General features: G+C 66.7%; 4 protein-coding genes across 4 annotated transcripts in view; 1 reads left to right on the forward strand and 3 right to left on the reverse strand.

Annotated features, from left to right (window-relative positions):
• The window catches only part of PFL1_06310 (uncharacterized protein), a gene marked incomplete at both ends in the record, with an annotated part of 2,648 nt that extends 1,923 nt beyond the window's left edge, over nt 1-725 (forward strand). The window contains 2 exons of the mRNA XM_007883851.1: nt 195-408; nt 568-725. Coding sequence (XP_007882042.1) covers nt 195-408; nt 568-725 — 372 coding nt within the window. The remainder of the gene's footprint in view (nt 1-194; nt 409-567) is intronic.
• Nucleotides 726-922: 197 nt separating this feature from the next.
• On the reverse strand, nt 923-1,806 carry PFL1_06311 (uncharacterized protein; the record flags this gene model as incomplete). Its single annotated transcript, XM_007883852.1, has 4 exons — nt 923-1,037; nt 1,165-1,275; nt 1,395-1,403; nt 1,562-1,806. The coding sequence occupies 4 exons, from the start codon at nt 1,804-1,806 to the stop codon at nt 923-925; spliced, it is 480 nt and encodes a 159-aa protein (XP_007882043.1).
• A 1,339-nt stretch (nt 1,807-3,145) lies between these two features.
• On the reverse strand, nt 3,146-6,727 carry PFL1_06312 (uncharacterized protein; the record flags this gene model as incomplete). The annotated part of the gene is made up of 2 exons (XM_007883853.1): nt 3,146-5,830; nt 5,972-6,727. The coding sequence occupies 2 exons, from the start codon at nt 6,725-6,727 to the stop codon at nt 3,146-3,148; spliced, it is 3,441 nt and encodes a 1,146-aa protein (XP_007882044.1).
• Nucleotides 6,728-11,489: 4,762 nt separating this feature from the next.
• PFL1_06313 (uncharacterized protein) lies at nt 11,490-15,036 on the reverse strand (the record flags this gene model as incomplete). The annotated part of the gene is made up of 2 exons (XM_007883854.1): nt 11,490-14,734; nt 14,937-15,036. The coding sequence occupies 2 exons, from the start codon at nt 15,034-15,036 to the stop codon at nt 11,490-11,492; spliced, it is 3,345 nt and encodes a 1,114-aa protein (XP_007882045.1).
• Between the last annotated feature and the right edge of the window lie 968 nt (nt 15,037-16,004).

A 16,004-nucleotide genomic window follows, 5' to 3' on the forward strand; every position in this document is an offset into this window, starting at 1 on the left:
GGGCGCCGCCCGAGGCCCGGCTCAAGCAGGGCGTGCTGAGCGCTCCCATCGTTTGTCGTCGGACTTGTCGAGTCCCCCCCCCCCCCCCCCCCCGCCCCTCGCCCCTGCCGCCGCCGCCGCCGTCGGATGCCTTGACCGGCCTGTCTTTGCCAGTCCTTGCGAAGGAGCGAAGTTGACTCACCCCAACCGGCTAGTTCCTCCCCTCGCCGCCGTGCAGCTTCTGGTTCGGCTGGACCGCCCGACGTTCGATCCACTGGATCTCGCCCATGCTCGCAACGATCCCCATCGGGGCAGGCCTCATCTTTTCCTTCAACTCGCTCAGCGTCTACGTGGCCGAGTGCTACACGGCCTATGCCGCCTCGGCGCTGGGCGCCATGGCCTTTTCGCGCTGCATCTTAGCCGTCTTTGGTGCGTACGTGGCCCAGTCCCGCGCCGCGCGGCGTGGCGCGGCGCCCCGTATGCGAGGGTTCGATCAAGGCAGACGAACGGACCGATGGCTGAACCAGACGGGGTGCGGGCGTTCGACGACTTTGTTTCCTCTTCCCTGCTCCGCTCCGGATGCTCCAGTTCCCCTCTTTGGACGCACCATGTTTCAAGGACTCGGTGCTGGCTGGGCGGCGAGCATCCTGGCCTTCGTCTCGCTCGCCGCCGTACCCATTCCCTTTCTCTTCCAGCGTTACGGCCCGGCAGTGCGGCAGCGGAGTAGGATGGCTGTCAAGGACTAGCGCAGCGATCGGCGATCGGTTTAACGTAAATCAAGGGGACCGCTTCGTCAGGCCTCGTCTGTGGGCAGCGGGACAAACGACGCGTTGGGTGTTCTTTCTTTGTGATTGCATGATGGCGTGCCGAGACAGGGACGGCCAGAGGCGATTGCTCGCGCAGGTCGGGTCAGATGCGCGAGTCGACGCGCGGGTCGACGGGCTTAGAAGGCCTTGTTGCCCGCACGGATGAAGAGGGTAAAGATCATGCCGATGCCAGCGAGGAACGAGGCGGAGCGGAGCGTGGCCTTGGTCTCGTCCTCGACGGTGATGTAGAGGCTGCACGGGGTTGGGGAGGCAGGAAGATGCGGCTCGACACGGTCAGTTGATTGGACGACCGAAATTGTGGACGGTGCCATGAGGTGCGTCGGGTAGGGATGGGGATGGAGGGAGGGGGACCACTCACTAGTTGAAGATGGCACGGCTGAAGAGGTAGCCAAACGAGAGGGCGTTGAGCTCGTGGGCGGGCACGCCGGCAATGTTTCCGGCGATGACGGCCGAGGCGAAGAAGGCGAGGCTGTCGAGGTGCGAGAGGGCGAGATGACGGGAGGGCCGGGCAGGCAGAGGAAGAGGTCAGTCTGCGGGGGTTCGAGTGGCGAAGGACTTCCACGAGAAGATGCTGCGGACGTCACTCACTTTTCAAATCTGCAAGCGGACGAGGCGAAAGGGAGGGAGGGGGGCGCGGATGGAAAGGGCACGGGGGGATAAGGGTCAGCATCTCGACCGCGCGACCATCAATCACATCTCTGTCCTGTCCCTTGAGCGTGCTGGTCCACGACGAAGCGGGGCTCGACGGTACTCACCCGTTGGCGTTGGCAGCCTCGGCGCGGACGTACTTCTTGTCGTCGGCCGTCTTGTTTTCCTTCTTGATGATGTCGGCGAGGTACTGGCGGGGCGACGAGTTGGTGAACTTGCCCTTGGACAGCGAGACGGCGTAAAAGTGCGGGGCGATGGCGAGGGCCCAGGCGGCGGGGATGGTGTAGAACGAGAGGTTGTGGGCGTTGCTCTGGAACGAGGCGAAAAAGGCGGCGGGCGAGAGGAACGACATGGTTGTGTTCGGGTGCGGTCTGCGGGGCGGAGACGGGATGGCTTTGGGAGGGCGGGTGGTGGGTACAGGCAATGGTTCGGGCTGATGGATGGATAGATGGATGCGGGAAGGAAGGAAGGAGATGGAGAAGGACGGAGGTAAGCAGCCTGACCTGGCCTGGCCTGGCCTGGCTTCTGGGGGCGGCGTCGCGTCCTCGTCTCTCACGGTCCAGTCCAGGATCAACGGTCTGATCAACAGCGCGCCACGTAGGGCGGCGGCGGCGGCGGCATCAGCGGGCGGCTGCTGTGTGGGTGCCGCGCCTGGGCGGTGCGGGAGTGCGACGATCCGCAAAAGCCGCCTGGCCTGGTCTGGCCCGCACCCAAACGCCGCTCGAGGCGAGATCCAAGCTTGTAGTTGGGATCTCGGCCAGGCGGCAGAGAGCTGCACGGGCCATGCACGGTCACGTACGCCATGGCTCGGCCATCTTGGCTTGCTTTCAGCCGCAACAGAAGATGCGCACGGGCGCACGGGCACGCACCCACGTTTTTCCTTTCGAGGCCAACCTCCACCCTAGGTAGCCTGCACCTTGGCCGCGTTTCCCCCCCGCGAATCCCGCCGGCTTTGGACGTGCCTCGCACCTCGCCTCGTCCGACTCCCGATCATCGTCGGTGCGTCCCCCAGCAAGCAGGGCAGGACAGGGCGGGGCATAGAGCACCTCCGTCAGTCTCATCGTTCGTTTGGCCGCAGCTTGGATGTTCGACTCGTCGATTGAGTGTGGTGGGAGCGGGATCGTGTCATGATGAGGGCAGAAGTGTGTATGGATGGAGCGGAGCGGAACGAGGCAGGGCGGTCAAACGAGGGCACCCTGGTTTTCTTTTGGAGCTGCGGAGAGTGCATGACGGGGGGCGGGCGAAGCAAATGGTGGCGGGCAGCGAGTAGCAACTCTTGGGCTAGACTGAATGCAATGGCAAAGCGAAATGGCCTTGACGGCGACGACCGACGGCGGTGGCAGCGATGAGTGGAATGGTGTGCCGTGCGTCTGTGCGCGAGAAAGCCAGAGGAGTGGCGAGCGTATGTGCGATGGAGAGAAGACCCGACGAGAGAGGATGCTGGAGACATGACGAGGGGGGCCAAGGCGACAGCGGCACGGCTAAACGCCAGGCGAGCGTCGACAGATGTCGGCTGGCCGCTGGGCTGGCTGTCTGTCGGGCCGGGTCGAGTCGAGTCAAGGCGGCAGTGCTGGGCGAGAAGGAGATGCTTGATGCTGTGATGCGGAGAGATCGCCACGACGGCGCTTTCTGGGGGGGACGGGCGGAACCCATGGAAGAAAGGGGCGCAGGGATCCGCCTTGCAGCCGGTGCTATTGCTCGCTGTGGACGGCCGCGGCGGTCGGCGAGATGGGCCTCGAGGATGGCGCCGTCGACTGGGCGCCAGACGACGTCGCGCCGCCGGCTCCGTTGCGATCCCGGATCAACTGCTCGATGTTGGCCTGCAGGTGGCCAAAGACGACAAAGTGGCTCGAGGGCACAAAGTTGCTCGACTGCTCGCCGAGGAAACGCAGCACCAGGTCCAACGACTGTTGCGCCTGCTCGGCCGTCACAATCGACTGCTCCTGGCCGGCAGCCTGGCCTGCGGGCAGCGGCGACGATCTCGACGGTGCAGCCTGGGCTTGCCCCGCTGGAGACTCGCCCGCTGATATCCCCGGGCCGCAGTCAGCCTCGTCCTCGATCGAAGCCGTGATGCCGTGCGGCGACCTGGTCAGGGGCGACGATGCCCCGGGGACGTGGCCTCTTCGACTGGACCGCTTGACCGGCGAGGTCGACGCTTTCCTCTGCCGTGGCTTCGACGCCTGGCCTGCCTTTCGCGCGCCACCGGTGGAGCTGCCGGCTTTGCCGGCGGCTGCGGTCGTCTGCCCATCCGTGGAGGCTGGCGAGATCGGCGCTCCTTCGTGCGGGCGTTGAGGCAAGGGAGAGGGCGAGCCGCCGGGCGTCTCAAACACGGGGCGGCTGTGCATCGAGCTCTCACGCAGCCGCAGCTTGTTGTCGGGCGTGGCGGGGAACTGGAAAGCGTTCATGACCGCCCTCGGGTCCGGCCGGTCGCCGCCGAAGGGCGGGCCCAGCACTGGGTGCGACTCGACCCGCGCTGCTTGCGGACCCGCCCGGCGCCGTTTGGCAGCGACCCCGGCCCTGTCATCGCCATCCCCGCCTGCACCAGCGGGTCCGGCACCGACGCCCTGCATCTGTAGCAGGAACGGGTTGTCCTGAGAGCTATGCAGCGCGCCCGCGCCGTCGACAAAGGCGCGGCTGGGGAAGAATCCGGCGGCGTGGGGCGGTAGACTGCCGTTCGACTGCTGGAAATGAAGCGACGGATGACCACCCTGCGGCTGATGGTGCTGGTGGTGGTGGTGCTGCTGCTGCTGAGCGGCCATGTGCTGGACAAACTCGGGCGACAAGCCTTCATGTTGGCCCGCGTTCGTCTGTTGGCCAAACTGCATCCGGGCGAGGTTGGAGTTGAGCGGCGAGACGTGGTCCGAGCCCGCAAACGAAGCAGAGGCCATCGCCTCGAAGCGGCGCTTCTGGCTCGACGTGGGCGTCGTCTGGCCCGAGACGCTGTGATGGCCGTCATGCTGCGTCGCTGCCGCCCGTTCCGAGGCCGAAGGCGTCAGAGCACGAGCTGAGCCTTCATGGCTTGGGACCGCAGCGGCGGTGGCGGCAGCAGCCGTGGAAGCCGCTGCTGCGGAGGCCGACCTCGAGGCACGGCCCGCACCGACGTGCTCGCCCTTCACCCTGGACGGGCCGTCGTCGCACACGATATCGCCGTCGGCATCGGCATCGGCATCAGCATCAGCTTCAGCATCGATGTCGGCGTCGCCGTCCGGAGTGGGGAGCCTAGACCCCGACGGCGAGGCGCTGGTGGATGCGTCGATGTCCCTCGTGGTGTTGGCCTTGGGCAGCTGGTTGCGCTCGCGAAACTTTTCGATCCAGCCACCCGAGGCCTTGAACTTGTCGAGGGTGAGGCCGATCTCCTTGGCGATCCGGAGCGCCTCGGAGCGGATCATGGCGTCATGGACGGGCTTGCCCTCGGCCGTGGTCCGCATCACCCATTCGCTCAGCCGATCCTCGACCTCGGGGAACTTGGCGGTGCGGTGCTTGGCGATCCTGGCGGCCTCGCTGCTCGGGTCAATGGCGAGCCACTTGTGCTTCTGCTTGAGGATCTTGCTGACGGTGCTCCTCTCGATGCCAAACTTGGCTGCGATGGCGTCCTGCTTGGCGTCGGGGTTGGCCAGCTGGAAGTCGCAGATCAGCTTGCGGTCGATGTTGAGCAGCTTGCGCTTGCGCTTCGACATGCGCAGCGACGGAGGGACGAAGCCGTTGCTAAAGTCGTGCGACAGCAGCTCGTCGGACGTCGACGAGGCCCGGCTGACGCACGTCGAAGGGGCGTTGGAGATGCTGTCGGTCGACGTGTCCTGCGAGCCAAAGGAGGCGTCCGGGTAGAATCGGGCGCTGCCGAGCGGCGAGATGGAACACTGCCCGTGCTGGCCCGACATGGACGTCAACGACGTCATCGCGGTCGAGGCTATGCTGTTGGACGGCGAGATGGAGCGGATCGAGTGGCCCGAAGTCTGCCGAGACTGCTCCTGCTGGGATGCCATGTGACGATGGCCATGCATCTGGTCCTGATGCTGCCCCTGCGACTGCTGCAGGACGCCGGGCGAGATTGGATGTCCATGGCCGAGCATCGCCTGGTGAGCATGCCGCGTGTCGTGCTGCTGGTTCGGGCCAAACGGCATCATAGCCGGGAAGGTGCCTTGCGACCCAGCCTCGACGGGCGAGACCGGCGCGCTGATGTGCAGGTTCTCTGAACGCATCGCAGAGCCATCCCCTGGGTTGCCGCCCGACATCATCGAGCCTGCCTGACCGAGGCTCTGGCTCGGGCGATGGGAAAGGAACGGCCGCGAGCCGCCGCCGCCGCCTGCGCGATTCGTAGACTCTCCGACCCTGCCCAGGTGCAAGCTTCGCTGCCCAGGCGTCGGCGAGCCCTGTTGCTGTGGGTGACCGAACAACAAGGGGCGCGAGAAAGGCCATCAGCGATCGAGCACGACGCTGCGAAGACGGTGGGGCCATCCTCCGCGACGACACAAGGTCATCTGCCCCCGGCCACGATATCCGATGTCTACCCGACTCACCATAAACATGCGCTTCTGGATGAAACCCAGTGGCGAGGGGCTCTCGACCTCGTTGTCGTCGGCCATCTCGCCGTCGGCGGGCCCTTTGGGGTTGGTGGACAGGCCTTGCAGGGGTCGCCGCCGCGTCTCACCGCCGGCGCCATGCGCAATGGCGGCAGCACCGCTGTCGCCATTGCCATTGCCATTGCCATCGCCCTCGCCAGAAGCGGGCACATCGCCGCCGCTGCCACCGTGGCCGCTGACGTTGTCGGCCGCAATGTCGACATCCATGTCGGTTGTGGCCACCTGTCTCGCATGCGGCCGGCGGTGGCTGTCCGGCGGTGTCGGCAGCGAGGTGGCAGCGAATCGACCCTTGTGACCCAGCGCGCCGTTGAGCTGCGATTCGTGCGAGGCCGAGAAGCCAGAGGCGGCCGAAGTGCTGCCGAACAGCTCCGAGTTGGCGGCCATGTCGTTGCCGTCGGCACCGAGGGTCTGTGACGCCCCTCCGGCCTGGCTGTGCTCCTCGGAGACGGTGTAGGGTAGGAAGGCGGCGTGGTCGGTCGGGAACTGGTGGCCGGTCGAGTAGCCGCCGCTCTGCATGAACTCGACGCTGTCCATGCCGTGCCATGACGTGGTGCCGCGAGCTCCTGCTTCTCCCGCCGAGTGACTCTGGACCCCGATCGACAGCTCCGAGGAAGGCTGGACTTGGTTGCCTGGGGCTTCGGCCGGGAGCACCCTGGGCATCGCGTTGCTGTCGCCAACCTGATCTTGGCCCATGGTTTCGGCGGGGGCACCAGCAGCGAGGCCAGCTCAGTCTCTGCGCGAGCCCTGAGAGCCGATCGGAGGGACACCCGACGGGGACGTTGCCTCGGCAGAAGGTTTCGCCCGTCGATTCAGAGAGGCGAGCCTGTCGGTGGAGCAGTCAAAGGAGCATAGAGCGGTCCTCTGGCGCGGCCATGTATCGTTTCGCTGACGTTGGGAGCGTGGGGTCGCTTCGCCCTGAGGTGGGCTACACTGAGTAGACTCGCTCGACACTGAGCGGCCTACGACCGTCAGCAGCTAGGCAGTGCACGGGGCTGCTGGTGCCCGCGGTGTGGGCGGCGGCTTGTCGACTTCTCAGAGGGGACGCTGAGCAGCTCAGGCGAGGGCAAGGTCGTGGGCGTCCGACGGCCCCTGGACAGACCACGTTGGCCTGGGCGAAGCAGGCTATCGACCTTGACGAGCTCGATCCCGCCGAGCGCGCGCTCGAAGGCGTAGGAAGACCGCCTGTACAAATAGGAGCAGCGCCTTTGATCAAGCCTGGCCGACGCGGAGCGTCCGCTGCCCAAGGCGTGTGAGCGGCCTCTGGTGAGAAGATGAGGCAGGATAGAGAGCCGACCGACGACTGAAGCAAGCGTCAAAAGGTCCGCGAGGCCGTTGGCCGCACGTCGAGAGCGCCGAGCGGGTCTACGAGCGTGCCGTATGTCGTCCTGGAGGCGAGTGTGTGTGGGTGCAATGAAGGTGGGAGCGCGGCTGAGAAGGGTGGAGCAGAAGCGTAAGGACTGGAGTGTTGGCGTTGGCGGCGGCAGCCGAATGGCCGGGGGTGAACGCGTGGCCTGGCAGCGAACGACGGCCGGCCTAGGCGAGCACCCGTCCGAGAATCCAGCACCGGAGGGGCCGGGTAGAGAGAGTGATGCCGCGGACAGGGTCAGAGAGAGAGAGAGAGAGAGAGAGGAGAGAGTGGCGACGGGGAAAGAGGAGGCGAGTGGCGGTGGTGGGTGATGTTGGGGTGCAAAGCTGGGATCGGCGCAGCCGATAGACGACGAGCCGGAAGTTGCCCGAGCGCCAAGCAAAGAAAGACGGATCGCACGCCGAGCGGAAGGACCGAGCCGTGGCAGCGGGACCTTCTTGCGCTGCTGCTGGTGCTGCTGGTGACGCTGGTGACGCTGCTGTCGGGTGGCACAGGCCAGCTCGGGCAGCGTCGCACTGCTGCTTGTCGTATTGCCGGTCGATCTCTCCGTGTCCAGCGCAGAGGAAGATCTCCCAGTCGTCGTAGACGGATCGGGCTGCCGGAAGAGTGGGTGGGCAGAATGTGCTGTGGTGCGCTGCGGTGCGGTGCGGTGCGGTGCTGGTTTGTGCTACCGCAGACAAGCTCAGGGAAGCCGTTGCCGGTCGGAACGGTTCCGCTACTCTGCGAAGCCGCAAATGCGCTGGAGCACCGCGCGGGGAGGTGGTGGTGGAGACAAATACAGATGTCCAAAGAGACGGCGAGGGCGTCAAATTGCCGCCGGGCCACTAAGTACTATCGAGCACCACGCTGGACGCAGGCGTCGAGGCAAGGCAGCGCATTCGAGGTACGTACCTGCTCGTTTGCGGATGTCGTCGCCGACACGCAACGTGGCCTAGGGGCAACTTCGGAGGCAAGCAACGGCACGGCTGGGACGGCTGACGGAGAGGCCGGGCGGAGAGGAGCCGAAAAGGTCGTAAGAGGCGGGCTTGGCGTAGCTGCAAAGGGGTCGATCGACACCGGCTGCCCTGCCTTGCGTCGGGCGGAACCTGGCCCACTGGTCGTCGCAAGCGGCGATGGATGCCCTCGCTCCCGGTTCCCTTCTGCTTCTGATCCCGATTGCGGAGCGGGACAGGTGCAGCTCGACCACGAGGACGTCGAGATCGCAGCAGGCCGGGTCAGAGGGCGAGCCGCAAGGGTCGATGGTGGTGGTGGTGGAGGAGGAGGAGGAGGAGGCGAGGGATCCACGAGCGCAAGGGTCAGGGCAGGGTGATGGCGGTCGGTCTTGGAGAGAAGACCAGGGCACGGCAGGGGTGAAGCAGGACAAGACCTGGAGCCTGTGAAGCCACCACCCCTTCTTAAAAAGCGGCGGGCGAGGGACCAACGCTGTGCTGCTGCTGCTGCTGCTGCCGTACCGGTAGCTGCCTCGCCGCCTCTCGCCCTCGCTCTGGGCCCTGCCTGCCTGGTCTTCGCCGCGGCAGGCCCGGCCAGCCAGGCCAGGCCAAGCCCTCGCTCGTCATGGAAAGGCCTGGCCTCTCTCTGGCCGCCGCTGGCTGGCCCGTTCCACGCTCGCTCGCCCGCCCGCCCGCTCGCCTGGTCCACTTCTCAATTTTTTCTCCCTCTCCCGCCTCGCCTCGACTCGGCATTTTTCTCTCCATTTTTCGACGTCTTTTTCCGTCCCTTCTTCGTTCGCCTGTATCGCGCCGGCGAGCTACCCCGCCCGGGCCCAGGCCCACAGAGGCCCAAGAGCAGGTAGACTGGAGGACGAGTGCAGGTCGACGATGCCTGCGCAGCATTCATCTTGCACGCTACGGCGCCGACGCCTCTTGCGGGGCGGAGGGGGCGGGAAGCTAGAGTGTTGTCGCCACCGGATCGCTTTCCGGACGGCCTGGCCAGACAGGCCCAGCGCGAAACCGGGGCGGACGCTCCCTGGCCGTACGGGTGGCGGTCTTGCTTTGCCTCTGCCTTCTTCTTCCTCTCTCTCGCGGCGACGCCCGCCGCAGCTGCCGTCGAGCTCCGTCGCAAAGGCCGCCTTTAAGAGAGCCTCTCGCTTTCTGCAACGAAGTCCAAGCTGCTGCAATCGGGCCAGGCTCGCCCGGCTTCCGCGCGAGGCTGACGGGGGCGGCCTCTGCGTGCGGGCCACCGGCACCGGCACCGATGGCGTTGCCAACGCTGCTTGGGCTGCTACAGAGGTGGCGGAGCCGGCGAGGTGGCCGATGCTGTCGCGCTTGCCTATGCGGCAGGCCGGGCTCGAGCCTACGTACGACGTGCAAGAGGCATGCTGCTGCAAAGGCAGCTTGCTTGCTGCGCAAAAAGTGCCAAGCTGGTCGACAGCAGGTACCTCGTACATACTCTGGCGGTGCAGCTTCGACGAGCGGCTGCGGCGACTGACACAGCAGACAGAGGACTCGCTCTTAGCTTGCGCCTCGACCACGTCGACGCCCTACCTGTTCTGGCAGATCAGCCCGGAACGGAAGGGGGTCAACCACCGCCACCTCGACCGACCAAGGATGGAGCAAAACGATGGCGGCCCTCCGGCACCAAGGAGGGGAGCCCACCAGAGCACCGGGGCCCGAATCGCCTTTCTCTAGCTCGATTCCCCTTGTTCCTGCTTGGTCCGAGACGATGCACGAAGAGCTTGAATGCCGCCCAGCGCATGCCTGCTTGCGCAGACCGGTGCACGGTATGGTGGGCAGCCTGCCTAGTCAGGTCGACGCGGAGCGGCCTGGCGCGGCGCGGCGCGGGCGCATGTACGTGAGGTCTGGCTGCAGGATGCACCGCATACGGTGGCATGCTCCAATCGCGAGCCATCCCTCGCCCTTTGCCCCTGCCTGCCATGTCTGCGTGCTTGCCGGTGGTCTTGGGTGGGTGGCGGCAGGGAAGAAGGAGAGAAAAACATGGCAGACGGGTGTGGCAGCTCGAGCGAGCTCGGACGCCGCGGCTCCTTTGTCGGCATCGCAGCGGTGGACCGACCCATTGTCACGCAGGTATTGACATACGTAATCCGAGGTACTGTTTGGTCGAGTCAGGGTACGGTGTGCTTGGAGCGGTGGAGCGGTGGGGCGAGTTGTCAAGAAGGACCAGGCAAGCACGGGACCGTCTTTGGTAGGTCTTGCCTCGCTCCCCTCGTTCCGCGCTCAGCGAAAGGGGAGGGAGCGGAGGGAGGGGAGGGAGACCAACACCGCCGCACCTTCCCGCGCCGGGCGAGGAGATGATTTTTTTGCAACCGAGGGCAAGCTAAGGCTGGCCTCTTCTCCCTCTCCGCCTCGAGTCCAACACCAAGCCAAGGCTCACCGCTCCAGGCAGGAACGCGACCGGGAACAGCCCAGGGCCAGGCCAGGCCTCTGGCCACCCGCGGAACGCAGGAAAAGTGGAGGTCTCGTCGTCTTTTCGCTCACTACTCCTTCTTTTCCCATCTCGGCACTCGGGATTAGGGGCCAAAAGCGGTCCCCGGCATCGTCGACGTTCCATCTCGTTTCGCCTTTCACGGGAGCCCACTCTCGCACCCACCTCACCGCCCAGTCCACAACATTCGATCAGGCAGACAGGCAGACGGGCAGACGATCGAGCGCCAGCCATACGATGATGGTGTAACAGGGCAGTATCGTTCGTCGAACGAGCCCCCCGCGAAGCGGAAGTCGATTTCGATATTAGACGTGCGGGGGCCCAGAATGGCGGGCCGGCCTGCAGCTGGGAGCGGATCGGAAGCGGAAGCGTCTCTTAGAATAGGTATAGTGTACAGCGAAACGCCGGCGGAAGAGGAGTCGAGGAATCGAGGAGCCCGTGAAAGAAAAAGAGGGTGCGTGTGTGTGTGCGTGTGTGTGCGTGCGTGTGTGCGTAGGTGCGTGCGTGTAATCATCGAGGGTCGTGTCGTGTTGAGAGAGGGCCGTGGCGATGGGGGTTGGCGAGGATTGGTGGATGACTGACGCAAGAAGCAGGGGCCGGGTCCGGTATGTGCGATCGAGCAGGAGCAGGGTATAGGTGGACGGGCGGATGTCGAGGCGAGGAGTAGGCAAAGCACGGCGGCGGCATCGAGGCGGGCGAGGGACTCGTCTACCATCCCTTGTGGTGGAACGATCCCCACTCCTCGCTGTACCGCTTCGGCTTGGCATTCGGCTGCTGCTGCTGCTGCTGCTGCGCCGAGCCAGAGCCGGAGCCGGCGGGGTGCGCCGAGGTGAGCGGCCGCAGCTGGTTGCCGCCCAGCACCGTCTCCTTCTTGGTGCCGATGCCCAGCATGCGCGTCCGCGACTGCCGCTCCCACAGCAGGTTCTGCCGCAGGCTCTCGGACAGCTCGTCGCGCAGCATGTTGCGCCGCGTCGTCCGCGGCGTCTGCGGAGCCGCCGTCTCGGGCAGGTCCAGGCTGGAACGGTGCCGCGACAGCGCGGGCGCCGCCATCGGACCCGCAGAGGCGTTCTCGCTCTTGGACCGCGCGCCCATGCCGTGGTGGTACGGCTGCTGCTGCTGCTGCTGGGCCTGCAGGTGGTTGGGCAGACCCGCGCCCGACTCCTCAATGTCGTCGTTCGATGGGCTGACCTCGAGTCGCATCGCCCGCGACTCGGCCTCGCGCGTGGCTGCATCCACTCCGGCCTGGCCGCTGCGGTCGCGGTCGGCGTGCGAACGCATGTGGGCCAGCGCATTGAGCTTGGCCATGGCCACGCTGCTGGGCTTGCCGCCCGTCGATCCGTGGCTGCTGTTGCTCGCGCCATCGTCGATGGAACCCTGAGGGTCAGAGGCGCGCCGGCCCAATGCGTTGGTCTGCTGCGAGTGCTGGGATTCCTGCTGCTGCTGCTGCTGCTGCTGTCGAGCCTTGCCTCCGCCAGTCGAGGACCGCGTCACCGAGGTGTCGAGCAGAGGAAGCGCCACGGCGCTCTTGCTGGTGCGCAGGCCGCCAGAGAAGGGCCCTGCCTGGATGCCGCTGCCGCTGGTGCTGGTGCTGCCCGTTGCGCCCGACGACGCATTCTCTCGGCTGCGGGGCCGCCTCTTTGACGCGGCAGCTTTTTGGCTGAGGGCGAGGCCGCTAGACAAGCTCGGCTTGGCGCGCAGGTCGGCCGCGCTTGCGTGAGGGCGGCCGGCGAGCTGGCCCGGAGGCGAGTGCTGCTCGTCCGGGTGGAAGAGCGAGCTGAGCAGGCCCCGAACCGGCTGCTGCGGCGGCGATGGCCCGGCGCTGGTCTGCTCCTGCGGGAGGGCCAGACGGACGTCGGCGGCACTCTTGGAGCGAATCGGGATCTTCTGGAACATGGACCTCTGGTGCTCCTCCTCCTCGCGCCGACGACGCTCCGCGGCCGCGGCCGCCTGCGCCTGCCGCTCGGCCTCTTCGGCCTCGGGATCGCTCGCCCACTCCTCATCGTCGTCCTCGTCCTCGAAGCCGTCATCCGCATCCGCAGCCTCGACCACCTCGGTCGGGGCCGGTCCTTTGGCCTCGGCGGGCGCGGCGGCCTCTTCGATGAGGTCCTCGTCGTCCTCGTCCTCGAACGAGTCCGAATCATCGCCTCCCATGGTAAACTGGACAGGCTGCTTCTTCTTGTTGGCGTTGTGGGCGCCCGCGGTCGGCGCGGCTGTCGCGGCAAGCTTGCCCTTCTGGGCTGGCGCTGCAGCCGGTGCGGGCGCCGCCTTGGTCATCGTCAGGCCGGAAAAGACGTTGCCGAGCCTGACCTGGCTGTTGCGCTTGACGGGAAGCCTGTCGGTGCTCTTGTGGTGGCGGTGGTCGCGGTGCAGTCCGGTCGACGACTTTGAGCGGTGCCCGGCGTGGAGCTGCGGTGCGTGGCCGTCGCGGGCCTTGGGCTTCGATGCCGCAGCGGCAGCCTTGGCGGCCGGCTTGGCAGTGCCCTCCTGGCGGGCGGGCTCGGCCGGGGTCGAGCTTGTGATGGCGCTGCCATTGGCCTCCGAGGGGCGGCGGTTGCTCGCGACGCTGCTGCTCGACTCGGGGCTGGCAAGGTAGAAGGCGGCACTGGCACCTCCGATGCGCTGCTTCTGCTCCTCGACGGGCTGCGCTGCTGCGGCGGCAGCGCTCGAAGGTGCCGCGTCCTGCGCAGCGGTTTGCTCCAGGTCCTCGGCCGACGGTGCCGGTTTGCGCTTCGTGGTAGAGCTCGGCTGCCGGCTGCCGGCGTGGGCGCTGGCCTGCGCCTCGCTGGTGGGCTTGGATGCCTTGGGAGGAATCGACGCCGGAGGCGGCATCAGCCGGGCGGCCTCCTCATCGTGCTGGCTAAGAGCGGCCGAGGACGATGCGGCGACCGGGCCGGGCGAGGCGGTCCGCGAGATGGCACCAACGGTCGGGGCAGTGGCGATGTTCATCTTGGAGGGCGACATCGGTCCGGCGGTCTCGGGGGCGCGGCAGGGCTCAACCGAGCGGCCGAAGGCTGCTGCCTCTGTCCGCTGGATTGCAGCCGGCGAGTGGGCCGACGACGCAGCCGTGGAGCTGTATTCGGCCGGCGCACTGAAGCGCTCGGCGGCCTCAAAGGCATCGCCCGATGATGGCCGCTGGGGCGCGTCGATGGCGCCGGTGCTCGAAATCATCTCGGACGACATCCGCGAAAGGCCCGGACGCGCCGTGCGCACGAGCGCGCTGAGGCTGTCGCGGCTGGTGCTATCGAGGTAGAGGCTCTCGATGGCCATCTGGAAGCTGAGGGGCCGCCTGCGCGAGACGCTCTGGTTGCGCTGCTTGACCCTGGCGCGGCTGCCAAAGGCCGAAGACGACGAGACGGCGCGCTTCCGGTCCCAGAGCGAGTCGCGTTCGCTGGCCTGCTCGGCCATCGACTGCTGTTGCTGCTGCTGCTGCTGCTGCTGCGAGAGTGATCCGGAGACCTCGACATCCCTCCGGCTGGCCTGCTTGACGCTGCTGTTGCCACCGCTGCTGCGGCTGGCTCTCGCTTTGCGCTGTTGCCGGCTGGGCCCGGCCTCGGGCTGCGTCCTCTCCTTCCGCGGGCTTGTCTGAGCAGCGGCCCTGTCATTTGTGGCTGCCTTCTTCCGTCGGGCAGGGGCGAGGTTCGCTTGCCGGCTGCTCGATGCGGCCGTGGCGGCGGCTGCCTCGGCGTCGCTGTCCGAAGACGAGTCCGACTCGGGCTCGGGATCCGAGAGCGCGGCGCTGGCCTGGCCGAGCAGGGACGACAGCCTCGAATGCTGATAGCTGCCTGCCACGCTGTTGGCGCGGCTCAGCAGAGGCGTGTCGAGCGGGGTGAAGTCGGTCAGGTCAGAGAGTGCGACGTCCGGGGGGAGGAGGTGCGCCTCTCGGAACCAGAGCCGCCACGAGAGGTTCTCGAGGCGTCGGCCCGATTCGAGCGACTCCTTGCACTTGGTGAAGACTGGACGGGTCGCGGGAGGGGGGGAATGCGGATGGGGCAAGAGAGGGGAGGGGGTGTAAGGGAAGGCTGCGCGGCAAGGGACGCAGCGAGGCGGGGGAGCCGGCGGCAGAGGGGACTGCAGGCCATGGTGGCAGCCCGCAGACTGCCGAGAGAGGGCGTGCTAGTGCCATGTCTGGCGAGCAGAGAAACGGCGAAGGCTCACCATTCCAGAGGTTGGCGAGCTGATCTAGGTCGAGATCGTTGAGCTTCTGCACGTTGTCCATCGACAAAGCCAGGACAGGGTCCGGGAGAGATGACGGCATGGCGGCGACGGGCTGGAAGTTGGTAGCTGGGAGACGGCGAGAGTGGGGGCCAGGGCCAAGCGATGGCCTTGCCTTGGAAGGAAGGAAGGGGGAGGGTTGGGTCGCTTCGCGCTGCCACGGCGCGGTGCGGTGGCGGTGAGCGCGGAGAGGAGCAGAGGGCTGGGTGCAGTGGGTGTTGAAGGGGCTAGCTTCGCTGCGTCAATGCGTCGAAAGACACATCACTCGCGAGCAAAGTCAAGTGGGGCACAGGTTCGCGATCCGAGTGCGAGGGCAAGTGCGAGGGTCGAGGGCGGGACAGCGGCCGGGGTATCAATCAGCCCGGGAGCGTGATGCTCGGGGTTCGAGCGGGCGCTGGCGAGGGGCGGGGGGCGTTGCGAGCTGTGGCGGCCGATGGAGTGGTCCGGGTGTCGAAAAAGCAACTGTGGCAGGGGCGGGTGCTCGACTGTAGGATCCGTGGTTGGTTGTGGTGGTGGTCGACGAGCAAGATATCGAAGTGGCTGATGGGGGTGTCAAAGAGGCGAGGGAGAAGTGCTGTCCAGGAGTGATCCGCCTCGAGTGTGGGGTCAATGGTGAGCGAGCGGAGAGAAGAGAGAGGGGGAGAGAGATAGAGGCGGGTTGGAAGGGGGCCAACGATGGATGGCGAGCAAGCGGGCAAGGTCGGTGAATGGACCGACTGACGAGGCCGAGGGGGCGTGGCTGAGCCTTTTTCCCTGCCCCGCCGCCTGATTTCTCACGCGGCGCTCGCTGCCACCGAGATCGCCTGGCGCGGGGGGCAAAGGCGGATCATCCGACCCACCCACCCTCCGGCCGGCCGGCCATCGGTCGGTCTTGCCTGCCCGGCCGCCTGGCTGTGGCTTCTGAAAAAAAAATAAGAGAGGAGAGCGAGCAGCCGGCACGCCTGCCTGTCTGCCTGTTGTTTCAGCCGGCGGAAATCTCGCCAGGCAGGCGTGGCCTGCCTCACTGCCGGG

Source organism: Pseudozyma flocculosa, assembly GCF_000417875.1.
Source record: "Pseudozyma flocculosa PF-1 unplaced genomic scaffold scaffold00025, whole genome shotgun sequence".
Classification (NCBI taxonomy): domain Eukaryota; kingdom Fungi; phylum Basidiomycota; class Ustilaginomycetes; order Ustilaginales; family Ustilaginaceae; genus Pseudozyma; species Pseudozyma flocculosa.